This window comes from Oryctolagus cuniculus, chromosome 19, assembly GCF_964237555.1.
Source record: "Oryctolagus cuniculus chromosome 19, mOryCun1.1, whole genome shotgun sequence".
Classification (NCBI taxonomy): domain Eukaryota; kingdom Metazoa; phylum Chordata; class Mammalia; order Lagomorpha; family Leporidae; genus Oryctolagus; species Oryctolagus cuniculus.
The window spans coordinates 4289955-4308739 of record NC_091450.1 but is presented as its reverse complement, the minus strand read 5'-3'; the positions used below and the strand labels follow the sequence as shown (position 1 = coordinate 4308739).

At 44.1% G+C, this 18785-nt stretch overlaps 1 protein-coding gene across 6 annotated transcripts in view; it reads left to right on the top strand.

Moving 5' to 3' along the window:
* The first annotated feature begins 4830 nt into the window (after nt 1-4830).
* Nucleotides 4831-18785, top strand: part of AKR1E2 (aldo-keto reductase family 1 member E2) — a 41572-nt gene continuing 27617 nt past the window's right edge. For 2 of the 6 annotated variants that reach the window (XM_051834957.2, XM_051834956.2), the window contains exons 1-4: nt 4838-5090; nt 11372-11445; nt 15786-15953; nt 18634-18750. In XM_051834957.2, the coding sequence (XP_051690917.1) occupies nt 5042-5090; nt 11372-11445; nt 15786-15953; nt 18634-18750 (408 nt within the window). In that variant the 5' untranslated portion in view covers nt 4838-5041. Of the gene's footprint in view, nt 5091-11371; nt 11446-14084; nt 14271-15785; nt 15954-18633; nt 18751-18785 lie in introns of those variants that run through there. The other 4 variants (XM_051834955.2, XM_051834963.2, XM_051834960.2 and 1 more) reach the window with 4 other exon arrangements.

Sequence of the window (18785 nt, the reverse complement as noted above, 5' to 3'; positions counted from 1 at the left end):
GCAACAACAGCCAAAGCTGCATTGGTCTGTAACCAAGAGCCAGGAGCTTATTCAACATCTCCTTCAAGGGTGCAGGAGCTTAAGAACTCGAGCTATCTTCCACTGCTTTCCCAGGCCATAGCAGAGAGCTGGATTGGAAGTGGAGCAGCTGGGACTCGAACCAGTTCTGTAATGGGTTTTCCTTCTATGCCACAGAGCTGGCCCCTTCCCCTTAACACTTGAAGTATTAAGTTCGATTTTGTAGACAAAGAGATTCACAAACAACCTTTGGAGGACACAAATTTTATACACGTGGGGAATTTTTATTTTATTTCGTGGGGAAACTCAGTCATACGTACTCTCTTTTGATGTAGGATCCAAGCCCAGTCCACATGAGGAGAAGTCCCAGAAAGGAAGCTCAGAGGCAGAAGCAGCGTTGCCAGAGCAGGTCAGTTCAGACTCACCCGGAGCGAGAAGGTCATAGGGTGCTGTGGCACAGTCTTCTCTGGGAGACAGGGGCCCTGAGACCAGATGAGTCAGCAGCACCTCAGAGATGCTGGGGTACGGGGACCAGAGGGGAAGGGAGCACTGGTGGGAGGCGCTGCTCCCTGTGTCCTGGATAGACCTGGGCTGTGGCTGTGCCTTTGGAGGCAGGCACTCCAACTCCCTGTGTTTTGCAGAATCAGAGTCCAGCTGTGACGGGGTGAGCTCCAGGAAGAGGACAATCAGTTCTGAGGACAGCAGCCACACGGGGACAGGTAGCATCGTGCTTTCTCTCCCTAGAGGGTCAGGACCAGGGAGCTTATCCAAGGTTGGGAAGGGAGGGGTTGTCAGAGATTGAGAGCAGTTTAGAGATCCCAAGAGCGTGTGAGGAGGAGGATGGGTGCTGCCTGGGTTCCTGCTGGAGTCCATTGTGGGGAAGGAAGTGCAGGATTCGGTGGGGTTCCCGTGAAGGGGGCAGGACTTAGGTTTTAGGGCCCAAGGAGCTGTGCTGAGTGTCTCCCGTGTGTCTCTGCAGGCAGCTGTGTGCATGAGCTCAGCGCGACTTTGCAAAAGAAACCAAAACCTTCGGATGATGGAAATGACAGAGGAATTCAGGAGGCGCATGCGGAACCTCGCAGGGGATCCTCCAGGGCCCGCCCTGGGCACAAGAGGATGCGCAGTTCCAGGTCCCCAGCAGACCATCCACCGCCCCTTCGGAAGAGCCTGGTGACCTCCCTGCGCTCTCTGTCTGAGGTCATTTATGAAGATTTAGCCCGGGTGCAGGCGCAGCAGGCGCAGTTCCCGCTGACCCAGGAGCAGCTGTTTGCTCTGGCACAGCTCCACAGGCATATATGCAGTGTCATGCAGAGCTGCTATGGGCTGGCCTCGCAGGCGGCCTGGGCCTTCCCTGCCCAGGGCTGGCTCCTCCGGGTCCAAGCCCCGGCCTCGGCCTCGGCCCCAGCCCCGGCCCCGGAGCGCATGCCTGCTGTCCAGTCGAGGGCACCTGCTCAGAGCTCCTCCCAGGAGGGGGAAGGCCAGCCCTCTGCTGAGCAGGAAGAACCTGAGGCACACAGGGCATCAGACTAATCTTGTGCTGGGGAGCCCGCATGGTGGACACTAGAGGGCGCATCTCTGACACACAGAAAGCCTTGCAGCTGCTACTTCTCCGCAAGCCCAGCAGAGACCCTGTAGTCGGGATGAGCTGATGCCTGAGGGAATCTGGGTGGCCATAGGAAAGGAACTGGAGCAACTTCCTTGGAATCAGGAACCTGTTGTGTCCTTGAGGACGCCATGACAGAAGAATGTCGGTTTTCACATTACCAATCTGAATCCTTGTAACTGACTTGAATTTTTAAATGAAGCACATATTAAGAGGTCATCATTGACACTTGTGCATTTTTGTCAATGTAAAGTTTTCTACCTGGAGAAGTTCTGGGGAGGTGGGAGGAACAGTGCTCAGGAGGACTCTGAGGGGAGATGACAGGGTGGGTCTGTGTGAGACAGGCCTCAGAAGCAGTGGGTGTCTGAGGGTGGGCAGTGACGGTACCCAGACGTCTGAAACCAGTGTTGATCAAGCGTGGACAGTTTCTTGCCCCACCGGAATTTGACGCTGTGACTGTGTGATTTTATTCTGCTTAAACCACTTTCAATTTATAACATAAGTTTCAGATGTTCGAGATGAATAAGATGTGTTATCTTCATAAAATTATTTTCGTGTATTTATATGAACATGGGTACATGAATGTTCTTCCAAATCTTAATAAAAAAGAATTGCAGACAAATTTAATTTAATAGAAGTTTTATTGATTTAAACGAATGAATTCTTTATTTATTGTGACTTAGTAATGGTGACAGAGGGAGAGGCAAAAAGAGAGTGAGAAATTTCATCTGCTGGTTCTCTCGGCAAATGGCTGAGTGGCTGGGGCTGTTCAAGGCAAAAACTAGGAGCCTAGAACTCCAACAGATTTCTGACGCGTGTGTCAGTGTACCGGGTACTTGGATCTTTACCCATGGCTTTGGCAGGCACATTAGCAGGGATCTAGATCAGAAGCAGAGCAGCCAGGATGTGAACCCACACCTCTATAGACTATGCTGCCATGCCAAATAGTGGCTTAACCTACATAGCTACAATTTGGCTAGTTCTGTGTCAATTTTTGAACCCATGCTGAGATCAGTAAATAGCACAGAGTATTTATTATTTACAGAGAGAAGTCGAGACAGATAGAGAGAGGTCTTCCATCCACTGGTTCACTCCCCAGTTGGCCTCAATGGCCTGAGCTGCACCTGTCAGAGGCTAGGTGTGAGGAGCTTCTTCCAGGTCTCCCACATGGAAGCAGGGGCCCAAGGACCTGGGCCATCTTCTGCTGTTTTCCCAGACCATAGCAGAGACGTGGATCAGGAGAAGAGCACCCAGAGGTAGAACCAGTGCCCTTATGGGATGCTGTTACTTCAGGCCAGGGCTTTAACCCACTGCACCACAGTGCCAGCCCCCAACCTTGTGTTTTGATTGTTGGCCTGAGTCCATGGGCAGGGTCCAAAGCTCTGTGTTACAATCATGGCCCTGTTCTCCTCCTCAGCTATACCTTTGGTGCTGAGCACCCTCTACAATGCTTCCTGGCCTCCCAGGATGACTAGGGAGTATGAGGCAAATGGCCAGTTACCATTTCCAGCTGGGTTTTCTGCTATCCCAGGCATCAGTTGTTAATTAGGTTTTAACCAAAAGCTCTGATAATCTCACTTGATCTAATCATGGCCATCACTTTCAAGATAAATGAACTTTTTTTGTTTTGTTTTTTATTTTCCTCTACTTTTTTTATTATCAACTATGTGTGTTTGTATAACATTGCCTCTGTTTTTCCCTCAGAAACATTTTATTTAAATTACACAAATTTCATACATTTCATAATTACAACTTTAGAAATACAGTGATTTTTCCCATCATATGCACCACCATCCCTCTTTCTCCTCCCTTTCCTATGCCCATTCTTATTTTTTACTAAGATCTATTTTGAATTATCTTTATAAACATATGATTAATTCTTTGTTAAGAAAAGAGTTCAACAAATAGTATAAAAAAAAACTTCCTCAGCTGTCAAGACAAAGAGCTGTTCAAAGTCATTGCTTCTCAAGGTGTCAATTTCACTTCTATAGATTGGTTTTAAGTGATCTATTAGTTATCACAGGTCAGGCAGAACATTTGGTATTTGTCCTTTGGTGATTGGCTTATTTCACTAAGTACATTGACTAATTTGAAATTTGTCATTTCTGAACATTTGGGAATTTAAACACATCTGTTCAAAATTTAACAGTATTTATTATTCTATCATGTGCCAAACATTTGTAAAAATCCCAACATCCTCATTGATCCTGCTACTTGAAATTAGGGCAGGGTCAGAAAAATGCTTCAGCATGGTAATCGGGCTGGAATTCAGATCAGGACCAGTTCTGTCCCTGTGCCCTCTAGTTCTATTATCCTGATTTTTAGCACAAAGATTGGACATTACATCTGGGTCCCCACTCCAGCCACAGACCAAAGATTTTTATTGAGACACTGGTCATCAACAGTAGAAAGGAATGTCTTCCACCCATAGAAGAGAGCCATGACCAGAGCAGAGGCTTTAAAAGGTAGATGGAGAAGGGCCATCCTCACCTTTGGACACTTGAGTTCAGGATGGGACTGGGAATTGAGAGCATGCCCCTGAGCAACCTCCTTCCCCGCAGATGTCTCTTAAAGATGAGAGCACAGATGAGGAAGGGCAATTACTGGAAGGAAAAGGTGAGACACTTGCTTCTGATTTCTCTGAGCTATGTGCAGAGTCAAGGTAGAGATGTGAGATGTCTGCAAGGAATGTGGAAGGTGATGTGGAATCAGGAAACTGAGTTGTGTATCTTTGGGTGGGTGTAATTTTGAAATGGGGAATGGGAAATGGCTTGAAGCTCCAAGATATATTGAGAAATGTGGCAATGAACCTGTGACCCCTAATCTTTTTGTTTGCCTTTGACACTGGTATAACAGGGCTAAGGTAACAAAATGACTCGGAAACATGAATCAGGGACAAATCTGGAGAACTCCATGTGTCTGGAAGTTATTAGATTTTCATTCCTATAACAAATATGGGGGAGAAGGTACTAAGGAAGGAAGGTTCACTTTAATCCACATTTTGAAACTTCACAGTAAAAGGCTGGGTGACCCATGAGTTTGATGATCCCTTTATTCTGGCCTCTGATGAAGGTGGCTGGAAGTGCCAAGGAAAATCACATGATAATCCAGGAAGCAAATGTGATTTCCCCTTGTACAGACACCTTGATTCCAACAGGGGGTTCCATTGTGACAACATAATCCAATCCCAGCATTTCCAGTCACCCTCAGCACGAGAATTAGATCAACACTCCACCCTTGCTCAATTTCCATTATCATTACCATTAATCATTTAAGCATTAACAGAAGACTTTTGGGACAAAGAGAATAATATACTGGATGTGAGTGGACAGGAAAACTTAGATCCGAGTTATATTATGGGGAAAGTCAGTCACTTGAACTCCTTTTGATCTAGGATCAGAGCCCAATGCCAGTGAGGAGATGTCCCAGACTACTAAGCTCAAAGCCAGAAACAGCATTTCTGGATCAGGTAAGATGTGATGGTCCTGAAGTGAGGAGGGACAAAATATGGTATGACACAGTTTCCTGTGTCAGGGAACAGGGATCTGGTTGGCAGCCCTGACTTCTAAATACTGCAGTGTGGGGAACAGAGGTGAAGGCAGAATTGGTGGCAAATTGTGCTCCTTGCGTGTTCTGGATGGAAGAGGGTTGTGGCAGTCCATCTGGAGGCCACCACTCAAACTCTCTATCTCAGAATCTGAATCTAGCTGTGATAGGGTGAACTCTAAGAATAGGAAAATCAGTTCAAAGGACAGTCGTCATGTCAGCATAGAGTGGATCTTGCTTTCCCCACCTCGGGGCAGCGTTGGGCTGGAAGGTGATTGTTAGGGTCTGAGTGGTTGAGAAGAGGATGGTGCAGCCTTCTGGAGTCCAGGGGGTGGGGGAGAAGGGAAGAGTTAGGTGGGGTTCACTTGAAGGCATCTGAATTCAGACTTTAGAGCCCAAGGAACCAATACTGGTCTCTTGGGTGTGTTTTACGCAGGCAACTGTGTGTATATGCTCAGTGTGACTTTGCAAAGGAGGCAGAAACCTTTGGACTCTGGAAACCACACAGAAATTCAGCAAGCTCCTGATGACCATCACAGGGGATCCTGGACGGTCCACCCTGGGCACAAGGCGAAGCACAGATCCTGGTCCCAAGCAGACCAACCGCCACCCTTTGGGGAGAATCTGATAACCTCTCTGCACTCTCTGCCGGAGGCGGTTTATGAAGATGTTGCATGAGCACAGGTGCAGCAGGAGCAGTTCCTGTGGATCCAGGAGCAGCTGTGCACACTGGAGCAGCTTCCTGGGTCTCTACGTGCAGCTCTGCACTGGCCTCACAGGCATCCTGGGCTGTGCTGCTCAGTGCTTGCTCCTTCTGGCCCCTCAGCCTGAGCTCTGCAGTCATTCACTCGCTTGTGTTCATAGCTTCACCAGGGATGAGAAAGGCCAGTCACACACTGTGCAGGTGGCAACTGAGGCAGGCAGAGGATTCGATTAGTTGTGCTGCCAGCTTGGGTCATGTTCAGTAGTGGATGTATCTCTGGTGGAGACAAAGACTTGCTTTTGCTCCTTCTCAGGATGACCCGCGGAGACCCAATATTCAGGAATTGTTGATTGGTGACAGAATGGGGGCAGTACTGGGAAAGCAACTTGATCAACATCCTCAGAATTATAAACCTGTTTAACCTAGGTGTATGATGGCGAGAATGTTAAATTTCATGTTAATCGTTGGTTGTCTTGCAACAGTCATACTTAAAAAAAAAAAAAAAGATTTATGGGAGCTGGCACCATGGTGCAATAGTTTAATCCTCTGCCTGTGGCACCGGCATCCGATACAGACACCGGTTCTAGTCCCGGCTGCTCTCTTCCAATCCAGCTCTCTGTTATAACCTGGGAAAGCAGTAGAAGACAGCGTGAGTGCTTGTGCCCCGCACCCACATGGGAGGCTGGGAAGATGCAGCTGGCTCCTTGCTTTGGATTGGTGCAGCTTCAGCCATTGCAGCCATCTGGGGAGTGAACCAGCAGAAGGAAGACCATTCTCTGACTCTCCCTCTGTCTGTAACTCTACCTCTCAAATAAATAAATAAAAGATCTTTTAAAATATTTATTTATTTGAAAGAGTTACAGAGAGAGGTAGAGAGAGAGAGAGTGTGAGAAGAGAGAACAGAGAACAGAAAAGAGAGAGAAGAGAGAGAGCTTTTTCATTCTTCTGGTTCACTTCCCAAATGACTGCAATGGCCAGAGCTGAGCTGATCTGAAGCCAGGAGACAGGAGCTTCCACCAGGTCTCCTATGAGGGTGCAGGGGCCCAAGGACTTGTGCCATCTTCCACTGCTTTTCCAGGCCATAACAGAGAGCTGGATTGGAAGAGGAACAGCCAGGATTTGAGCCAGTGCCCATATGGGGTGCCAGCACTGCAGGCTGGGGCTTTAGTCCACTGTGCTATAGCGCCGACCCAAAAAGTCATGCATTTTTAAAAATAATCAGATAAATGTTAAAGAGGAATCATTTACACTTCTGTGGGTTTTTTCTTTTTCTTTTTCTTTTTTCTTTTTGGTCTTAAAGCTTTTAGGCTTGGAGAAGTCCTTGTGAAGTGGGACGAGTAGTCACCAGGAGAACTTTGACCTCCTCTAGTCTGCTCTGAGGGAGATGACAAGGTGGGTCCACCTGGTACAGGGATTCAGAAGTGGGTGGTTATCCCACAGTGGGCATTGGTGGGTCTTAAGCTTCTTTTTTATTTTTTTGACAGGCAGAGTGGACAGTGAGAGAGAGAGAGAGAGACAGAGAGAGAGGTCTTCCTTTTTCTGTTGGTTCACCCCACAATGGCTGCTGCGGCTGGTGCGCTGTGGCCGGCACACTGTGCTGATCCAAAGCCCGGAGCCAGGTGCTTCTCTTGGTCTGCCATGTGGGTGCAGAGATCAAGGACTTGGGCCATCCTCCACTGCACTCCCGGGCCAGAGCAGAGAGCTGGACAGGAAGAGGAGCAACCAGGACAGAATCTAGCACCCAGACCGGGACTAGAACCCGGGGTCCTGGTGCTGCAGGTGGAGGATTAGCCTATTGAGCCGTGGTGCCAGCCTCTCAGGCTACTGAGACCTTTGCTGGTCAAGTATGGTCTGTCTGTGTTGCCCAAAAAGAAGCTGACACTGAGATTCTTTGGGATTTTATTGTGTTGCAGCCACTCTTTTTTTCCATTTTATGATATAATGTGACAAGCAATTTAACCTAAATCCCTAGAATCTTCTGGAACAATTATATTAGCTATTAAGCAGTTAATTCATAACAATACAAAAGCAACAAAATCATAACTTTAGAGACAGGCATTTGATGTAGTGGTTGGGATGCTGACTGGGACACCTCCATCCTATATTGAAATACTGGGACCGCTGCCCAGTCCAACTCCTGACTACCAGATTCTTGCTAGTGCACACCCTAGAGGCAGCAGTGACAGCCCAAGTGTTTGAATCCCTTCCATAGAGCTGGATTGGTGATTCATGATTCTGGATTCTCTTCCCTCCCCAAAGGTTGCTATGCGTATTTGGGGAGTGAAACAGCAGATGGTACTTCTCGTCTATCTCTGTCTCTTAAGTCAATCATAAAAATAAAACAGTAATACTTCCATTAGTGCGTGGGCCTTCAGAGAGCCTAACAAGAATCTGATGGAAACTGACAAAACTGAATCTAAACTCTCTTAAAAACCTCCCTTCACTGGTACTGAGCCCACAATGCTGAGTCTCTTGTGACTATGTGTTATTTTGTGGGTGATTTCTTTTGTTTACCATAATAACTTCAATATCCAGCTATGCTGATACAAATATCAGCTGTTCACTGTTCCCATGCTGAATAGTATTTCTTTGCATCTATTTACCTCTTTAAAAACTGGTCATGGACATCGGGTGGATTCTACTTTTTGTATTTGGAGTAATACTTTTGGAAACTATGATGTACAGCATTTTTTTCACCTATGGTATATCACTCATCTGAGTTCTGAGTCACTTAAAAAGTCTACATGATCTAGAGGAAAGAGATTATCCCACTTCCTCATTGTTTGGGTGAAATACTACCTTTTCTTCTGGTGATATTTTGTTCATTTCATAGCTTTATTGAGATAGTGTCCACTCATTGAACTATATATTACAGCGCACAACTTGATGTTTTGATAGATGTGTATATGGTGACATGTTCAAAATGTACCTAAGTAACACATCTATCAACTCTTCTTTTTTCATTTAATTTTAATTAATTTTTAACAGATTCTCTAATATGATTTGTACATACACATCTAAGAAAATAGTGATATTCCCTTTCTTCCACCCTGCCTCCCACTCTTATTTCTTCTACCATTTGTTTTGTTTTTCAGTTTTTGAGAGTAAATATTTTAAATGTACATTTCAAGAAAAGGCTTAATAATTCACTAAATAAGAATTTTAACAAGTAAAAATCAAATAAAAACCTCTAGTTTAGTGATAATTATACATTACATATTTTGTACTCTATTGGTTACCACAGATCAGGAAAAAAATACAGTATTTTTTTTTTTTTGAGATTGGTTTCTTTCACTAAGTATGATTATTTCCAGTTGTATCAGCTTGCTGCAAAAGACAGGATGTTACTATTTTTTGTTGTTGTTTTGTTTTGTTTTGTTTTTACAGCTAAATAATATTCCATAGTGTATATAGCCCACATTTTCTATATCCAGTCATTGGTTGCTGGACATCTGGCTTGATTCTATATCTTAGCTATTGTGCAGTGAGCTCTAGTAAACATGGGGGTACACATAACTCTTTCATATGCTGATTTCATTTTGTTTGGGTAAATTCTTAGGAGTGGGATGCCTCGGTTAAATGGTAGATCTATTTTCAGCTTTTTGAGAAATCTCCATACTGTCTTCCACAATGGTTGTACTAGGTTACATTCCCACCAACAATTAGGTTGGGTACTTTAGGATACCTTTTCCCCCATATCTTCCCCAGCATTTATTATTTTTTGATTTCTGTATTAGAGTCATTGTAACTGGGGTGAGGTGAAACCTCATTGTGATGTTTACTTGCATTTCTCTGATGGCTAGTGAACCTGAGGTTTTTTCATGTGTCTGTTGGCCATTTGGATTTCATCTTTTGATAAAATGTCTGTTCAAATCCTTTGCCAACTTCTTAATTGGATTGCTTGTTTTGTTGTTGTTGAGAATCCCATTTGCCTATTTTTACTTTGATTGCCCATGCTTCTGGGGGCCTTTTCCAAGAAGTCTTTGCCTATGCCAATGTCTTGCAGATTTTCTCCCATGTTCTCTAGTAATTTGATGTTATCAGGTTATAGATTAAGATCCCTTATCCATTTTGAATTGATTTTTGTAGAATGTGTAAGGTATGGGTCTTGTTTCATACTTTTACACATGCAGATCCAATTTTTCCAATACCACTTGTTGAGGAGACATTCCTTTCTTCAGGGATTGGTTTTACCTCTTTTATCAAAGGTTAGTTGATTGCAGAGGTGTGGATTGATTTCTGGAGACTCTATTATGTTGCAGTTATCTACACATCTATTTTGGTGCAAGTACCAGGTTGTTTTGATTATAATTGCCTTTATAGTATATCTTGAAGTCAGGTATTGTGATACCTCTAGCTTTGTTTTTGTTGTCTAAATTGCTTTAGCTATTCATAGTCTCTTCTGTTTCCATATGAATTATAGCATCATTTTTGTAGATATGAGAAGGATTTGGTATTTTGATTGGGATCACATTGAATCTGAAAATTGCTTTGGTAGTATGGACATTTGGTTTATGTTAACTCTTGCAATCCACAGGCATGGAAAATTTTTCCAGTTTTTACATTTTCTTCTATTTCTTTCTTTCATGTTTTGTAATTTTCATTGTAGAGATCTTTCGCATTATTGGTTAAATTAATTACAAGGTAAGCCATTCAACCTCCTCCTGGGTTGTACTCTGTTTAGTCTTCAATCCCACATAGCTGTCTGTATCTCGAGAAATGGCCACTAGAGGACAGAAAGAACTGCTTCTCTTGAAAGTTCTTCCAGGCTTGGGCAAGCCTAATTTCTGTTAGGCAATGCCGTTATCCATTGTATACATGTAGCTATCTTTATCTTGCAACTATTTTTCTTCAGTTTTATTTCCTAAACAAACTCTCATCTCTACATAGTGTTACCAAAGCACCTTCTAAATAGTAATCACCTTGATTTTCAACTCTTGCATATTTTCAGACTCTATAAATAATCAATAAAAACATTTATGAACAAAGTTTATGAGAATACTTTTTATACCAATATTTTGGCTTTTTCAAGGAAACATAAGAATTCCCTTCCTCACATCACTTCAATTAATGTACTTAGATAATTATAAAATGAAAGCACATACTTTATTAAAATAGTGTTACATTATACAAAATATATAAAATTGTCTTATAACTCACTGCCCCCATGAGAATTCATGGTTAAGTTTTTTGTACTTCAAAATTCTCTATGAATGTTTCTCACAGAGTTGGAGGGGAAGAAAGAAGTGTGTGTATGTATGTGTGTAATATGTATGTGTAAAAGTGGAAGTAAAAGATAAATTTATGTTGGTGGAAAAAATTTCTTAACCGATGCAGAGTTTTCCTTTTAGTAAATGTGCTGCTGTAGTGAGCGTTATGCAGAACTTTCAAAAAATACTTATTTATTTATTTGAAAGAGTTTAGAGATAGAGAAGGAGAGAAAGAGAAAGAGATCTTTCTGCTGGTTCACTCCTCAAATGACCTCTTCCTGAATTTCACAGAGAAGGAATTGCAAATCCCATGCCCAGAAGGAAATGAAGAGGGAGGAGGAGAGGAAGAGAGAGAAGGCACGGAGGTCAGTATCTGTGGACACAGCCTGTCCCGTAACAGGTGGTCCATTCCCACCCTTCTCTAATTCACACAGTGCTGCTGTGAAGAGAAACAGATTGCATCATTTAAAAATTATTGCCATCCAAATTATGGACCTTACTGCCTTCTCATGTTCTCAGGTGTATGTAGTTGATAATTCAACTATATTAATGTTAAACCACCATACTCTAGTCTAAGGGGGACCAAATATGGTCATGCCTGGATCCTTTTTTTTTTACGAGTTCTGTAGCCCTGAGAAAGTCCTTGTTTCTTTCATAGTCTTCCCAGTCCCCCCTCTGCTCAACTGGAATAATTCTAGCATCTACATTCTTGGCTTCTCATGGGGCATATGGCATATAATACCTATAAAACCCATGAGATAATACCAATGCAGCTAATGCACAGACTTAGAGATGGATGAACTGAATTATGAAATGAGCTGGGACACAACATGGGATACTACTAAATACAGGCCTGGCCAGCAGAACAGCATGATCTTGTGAAAGTCGCTTCATTCCTTCACTTCTTGGCTTCATTTCCTAGTCTGCATTAGATTTGAGTTAACCTGAGTTGCAATGCAGATATCATCTTCCTCTGGCATTAAATATTACAACGTCCACCCTTTGTATTTGGAATCAGACCCAAATTCCTCCCCCTTACCTAAGTACTGGGCAGTCGCCATGTGGTTTACTATGACTCCTACCTCCTGGTGTGCACAGCACCCCTGCAATCCCTCCCCTAGGAGTTACACAAAGTTCTTGACTTCTGTCTGTCTCTGTCCTACATTCCTCACCTCTCCGCCTGCCTTGGTACCTTCCTCTAGGGAAACAACCTGAGGTATAATGAGCTGTTCTGTGGAGGGGCCCCAATCACAAAGAACTGAGGGAGGGCCATGGAAGCAGAATGAAGAGATTCCAGCCAAGCTTGAATCTTTCCAATAACTTACTAATAAGCTTGGAAGTGAATCTTGCCTAAGCAGCCTCGGTTGAGATAGCAGTGCCAGCTTTCCGTGAGCCCTCCAGGCAGAGGCACCAGGCTTAGCTCTGCTTGGAACCTACTGCACAGTAACTGGGACATAATGTCTGCTGTTGTAAGTTGCTGAATTGGGGATAGGAGTGATGTCATCACATAACAATAGATGAGTAGCACTCTCTTCCAGGCCCCAGAGCCTGTCCCTCTCCGCATTCCTTGTTCCCCAGCTCACCTACAATTCTCTGCATCCACCCTGGCTGCCTTTGTAACCTCCTCTCTGGCTCAACTCATGCCTGCCTCTGCCTCTGTATCTCTGCATAGTTGTGCCTCCCCCTAACACATTGCTCCCAGACTTGTGCAAAGCTGGATCTCTGAGATGCAGGAAAAGTGTCCTCTCCCTGAGGCCTTCCAGATCCTCTCACCTACTCCCCTCTCGAGTTCCTCTCACAGTGTCCTCCTTCACTCCCCTATAGCACTTGCTCCTCTTTTTCACACCATTCTCCTTTTGTGCTTCTGTCCTCTCCCATCAGACTGTGAGCCCCTGGCAGGGTCCATTTCAGCTTTTTTTCAGAGCCTCACTCAGGTCCTAACATTGTCCCTCTATGAGGTTGCTGCTGAGAGTACAGGTGCTGAATAGACATGAGAGGAACTCATGGGCAGCTCATAGCGTGGGGGTGGACACTAGCAACAGGAGGTGCCAGGTGGATGTGAGTTAAGAGGACACCCGGAATGACCTTTGGAGGCTTTACCCTGGCAATAGCTGCTTCACTGAGCACAGTGGGCTCTGCCATCCTCGCCTGCTCAGCTCAAACACTATGGCCCCAGGTAGGAAATCAGAAACAAAATCTTCACATGGTGTTGAGTGTCCACATTAGGAGTCCAGGACTAAAGGGGATGAAGGAGCAGGACCTGCAAGCACTAGTAACAGTGAGAGGGACCTCAGAAGACTCCCTTGTCTCACTCTTTTTTCAGCCTCTGGAGGCATCCAGGTCACTCTCTGTAGCTGGGGTAATGACTCTTGTCCTGCACCCACTGAGGGACTTGAGGCTCCAACAAGGGCTGTGTTGGCCCTGGAGAAATGATCCTGAGCTCGACCACATCCTGCACCACCCAAATCCTCTTTGCCCCAAGCCCCACATCTTTCTGCTTGGGAGGACCCACCCTGGGGTTGAAGGCATTTCCAAAATCTCAAGGGACAGTAGAATCATTGATGGAGAATCAAGGCCAATAGAGATTTTTGAGAGCCTATGGAATTCTCCGGGTCACATACTCCCAGACCAGCACCCTAATTGTAGAAGGGAAAGCTGAGGCCACCTCTCATATTTTGTTGCCCCATATACAACGGATTGGCCCTGGAAATCTTACCCTAGACCCAACTATTCTGGCGACTGCCACAGAATCACAGATCTTGTCCGCTTGAAGTGCTCTGGAGATAGCTCCTGCCAGGGGAGAAACGGAACCTAGAGGAAGCCACTCACACACACACGCACACATACACACACGAACACATACACACACGCACACATACACATGCATGCATGATAGGCACCAGCTACGTTGCTAGGAGACGGCAAGCCTGGCGCCACTTTCCTAGCCAAAGAACCCGACCACTTGTTTGATTCTAGAAGGAAGAAACCCCCCACTCTCCACCCCACATGATGTCTCCAGCCAATCAGGATGAGTTCCATCAACCAATCAGGGGGCTTGCAGTGCACGTGGGGTCTCCAAGTAACCAACATGGCCGCTGCTATCCTCACCAACTGATCAGAGCCAGCCGTCACTAACACCGCAACACCAAGAATGACGAAGATCCCTGTTCTGGGGCTGGGCACCTGGAAGGTGAAATGGTCTGGCATGCCGGAAGTGGCCTCCTCTTCCGCCACTGCACACCTGACTTAAGTGAATTCTGGAGGGTGGAGGCTGGGCTCTGGACGGGTGAATCTTCGCCTTGGGGTCTCCGGCACCCAGAACTTCCCAGGCTTCTCGCCCTACTCCTCAGACCACGGCCCCTCCACCTGATACGGATCCAAACTGGGATCCGTAACGGGTCTGGGAAGTCGCTTGTGCCATGCTAGAGGTCCACTCCTGCCTGAGGAAGACACGGCTGTTAACCTAAAATGGCATCCCGCTATGACATGAGCAGGACTGAAACTTTTGTAAAACAAATTTTAGTAAATTATCTGAGAATCTGGTGGCAGCTATGGCATTTCATAGTTGCTTTTAATATTTTAAACCTCCTGTTTTTTAGCATTTTGTCTGTTTTTGAGTTGAGGGTTATGCTGAAGAGTTTAGGACACTTGCCCTCTTATTACTTTATTACACGGCTATTAAACCTTCATTTCTTCTTGAGTTTTTAATTTACTTCTAGAAACCTTTCCATTTTATGTTATTTTTCTAATAATACCTATGTATAGCTATAGGTAATATTTTCTTTTAAGTTTATTTGGTCTGCATATCCTTCCTTTTCATATCATTTTACAAAGTGGGCTTCTATTGATTAATCTTTCCCGAAGGTTGTGTATTTTATTATGGTGGTGTATTATTATTTATTATAGTCTTTCCCAATGGTTGTGTATTTATTATTATTTTCATAGAACAAATTTCTGGTTCTGTTGATTTCCATGTTTCAGCTTTGTTTCCTATTCCACTGATTTCCTTCTTTTCATGCTTTTGTTCTCTAGTCATGTGGCTTTTCCTTTTCTAACTTAAGATACTCACTTTTTTTTCATTGTCATTTGGCCACACTGACATCTATTGCTTGTTAAATGAAGACCACTGTACTGATACATCTCATAGATTATGGAGAAGTTCAAATGTAAAAATGGTTTGTGAAGTATCAAGCCCACTATGAATCTTCTCGTAAGCTTATGATCCTCCTCCATAGTCTTGCCCACATTCTAGTCTCTTCTCTCGCTTGAGCCCAGCTGATGGCGACTGTGTGTAGCATCTGTGGTATTCATTTGCGTTTAGCTCATGTTCCCTGTGTCTGTTACCTTCATACAGTATGGTCTTGAAAAATACTGGACAGGTCCTATCCCTCTTTGTCACAGTAATAATAATGATTATTATTAATAATTCTACATTTATTCTTTGATTATTCAAGAAGCATGGCATCTCTGCAGACATGAAAAAGACCTATGTTTTTTGCCCAAATAAAGGAACTAGAACTTAAATGATCTGTAAATTTGTTTCTGACTCTGATTCCCTAAGTTATGACTGATTGACAATAGTGCCGGTTCAGTGACTAAATTTGCTATGTATTATGTGACTCCACATTCTTAAGTGAAAGCAGGGGGATTTGGGTTGGATCACTTTGATTTTGGAAGGAACACTTTTGTTTTGCTGGTTCCACAGGCAGGCCCAGGAGAGGTGACTGAGGCAGTGAAGCTGGCCATTGACTTGGGGTATACGCACTTTGACTGTGCTTCCTTATACCACAATGAGAGTGAGGTTGGAACAGCCGTCTACTCCAAAATCGTGGAGGACATCGTGACGCGAGAGGATCTCTTCATTGTCAGCAAGGTAGGTCTTCTTGGTTGCGCAGGCAACAGAGTCTCAGCCATTCCAGTATTCACTAACAGAAAAGCTAGAATCGCATAGCATGGAGAAGTTTCTAATTTCCCGATAAAGTTTGATGGCTTTGCTCCACACACGAACCACTACTCACAGAGATTTCACATATTCATGAAAAATGTCACTGAGACCTATTGCATGTGGGTCGATTTCCCTCATGTTATTGATTTGGCCATTAAGGAGGGATTGCACAGATATCTTCCAATTAATGATATATTCTTAAAACAAACATCAAGAGTTGGGTGATGAGGTGCATTAGGTTAAGCTGCTATCAGGTTTGCCTGCATCCTATATCAGAGAGCCTGGAATAGATGCCCAGCTCTGCTTCCAGTCCTGCTAGTGCATACAGGGAGACAGCAGTTGATTTTTCCAATGCTTGGGTTTCTCCCATTCACACAGAGACATGAATGATATTCCTGGTGCAGCCCAAACCACTAGTGCATTTTCAGAGTGACCAGTGAATGGAAGATTTCTTCCTCTTTCTGCCTCTCCATCTCTCATCCTCATTCTCCCTTAAAAATTGAGTAACCTGCACTTGAACTTTGTCTACATAGCAATTCTCAAATTTAGAATCATTACAGATAGTGAAAATGGAGGTTCCAGTTTCTACCCCAGACTTCTGGTTAATAAACTGTGGGCATAGTGCAGGTGAAGAGGTGGGGGATAGCATTACAAAAGGAACAATTTCAGCCAGTGCCCTGGCTCAATAGGCTAATCCTCCGCCTGTGGCACTGGCACACCGGGTTCTAGTCCTGGTCGGGGTGCCGGATTCTGTCCTGGTTGCTCCTCTTCCAGGCCAGCTCTCTGCTGTGGCCAGGGAGTGCAGTGGAGGATGGCCCAAGTCCTTGGGCCCTGCACCTGCATGGAAGACCAGGAGAAGCACCTGCTCCTGGCTTCAGATCAGTGCGGTGCTCCGGCTGCAGCGCACTGGCCACAATGGCCATTGGGGAGTGAACCAATGGAAAAAGGAAGACCTTTCTCTCTGTCTCTCTCTCTCTCTCTCACTGTCCACTCTGCCTGTAAAAAAAATTAAAAAAAGAAACGATTTCAGTACAGTCATCAGGCCCAAAGGAGACAGCCAATGAAGGAATCTCTAAGAAGTTTGGTGCTATTGGATCACACAGCGAGAGGCTTTAGAGGGGAAAATGATGTGAAGTTGGAGATGTGGGCAGAGGACAGGTCAGGAGGGGCTTGGAAAGTTATCTCAGCAGCTTGTACTTTGTCCTTGAGATGCAGGTCAATTGTCAGGCTTTTAAGCAGCTAATATGTAAGAGGTGGGGGGGTTGTGTTGTATATGGGGTGTTGTAGCAGCGGAAAGGAGCAGGCATTTGATTAAGAGGCAGGAGACAAGTAAGGAGATATTAACAGTATAGGTGGGTGTTGATGAAGGTCACACTTGGAATAGTGGGGGGATGGGAAAGAGAAGTGGACATGAGTATGGTGAAAAGGCAAGCCTTCTAGAAAATGCAGGGAGTAGATCGAGGTAGTGGAAAATTAATGAATTCCTTTGCCTTTGACTTTGAAGCAGAATGTTAAGACCTTGATATCGAGAACCATGTGTTCAATTTCTAGCTCTCTGTAGCTGTCAGTCAGGAGTGTGGGTATCAGACAGCAGATGGCTTAGCACTACAGCTTCAACACCTATGAAACAAGGCTTTGAGAAATTTCTAGACTGAAAATTTTACAATTACAATAGTGCCTTTCTGTTTTACTCTAAGGCAATTAATTTTTGCCTTTCATTATTGTTGTCTAATAAAAGTGGTAAGGGTTAGGGCACAGTGTTTGCTTGTATAGAAATTTCTTCTGAATACTCCAAGTAGGGAGACAGACAATTGGGATTTCTAAGGTTCACCCCACTGTCTGGGGACAAGTTGCTTCTGAATAAGTCACAGCTGTTGCAGTATACTCATTATTTTGGAAATTTGGAAAAGTCATCAACATGTTCACAATATTTTGTTAAAATATTGTGTTTATTTTCATTTATTTTACATTCCTTTTCCTTTCATTCACCTTGTTTTTGTTTTCACTCGCTTCTATGGAGACTTCAGGTTAGCTTTTGTCACCAGAAGCAAAAACATAGTGGAGAAAAAATGAGGGGAAAAACAATTACATATTTTTTAGTTAATGGAGCAAATTGGAAGAAATACCTACATCAATATGACAATACATGTTAGCTTATGTAGTTTATTCAACAAGGCTCCATTAGCTTCAAATAGGGAACCATTCACATGAAATCTGTTAGTGAATATGACTTGGAAACACAATACATAAATATTTCTGATTTTTCTTCATATTCTTTCTGCCAGCAGGTATTATTGGCAGCCCCAGAGAATCCAAATAATAACCACCATAACTTCTACCAAGTTTTTCTTGGTGTCCTGAACTTCCCTTGAGTAGGAATTTGACAAAGGAGCCCTCTTTGGAGACCCTTTCCAGGGGGTCTAAGAAAGTTTTTGAGTATAATATCACTTCGTGTTCTCCTCAGAACTTGTTATGTTGTATTGGCCATTTTCTCATCTTAAATATTTTTGATCTTCCAGAGAGTAGCTTTTGTGGGACTGAAGACCCCAGTGTTTTGTTAGCTCTGGGATATGGCTGTGTGTCACAGTGGCCCCTCTGTCCTTTGTAGCTGTGGTGCACCTGCCACAAGAAGTCCTTGGTGAAAGCAGCATGCATCAAGACTCTGAAGACACTCAACCTGGAATACATCGACCTTTACCTCATGCACTGGCCTATGGGTTTCAAGGTACTGTTCATTAAGTGGTTAGATATCCAGCTTTC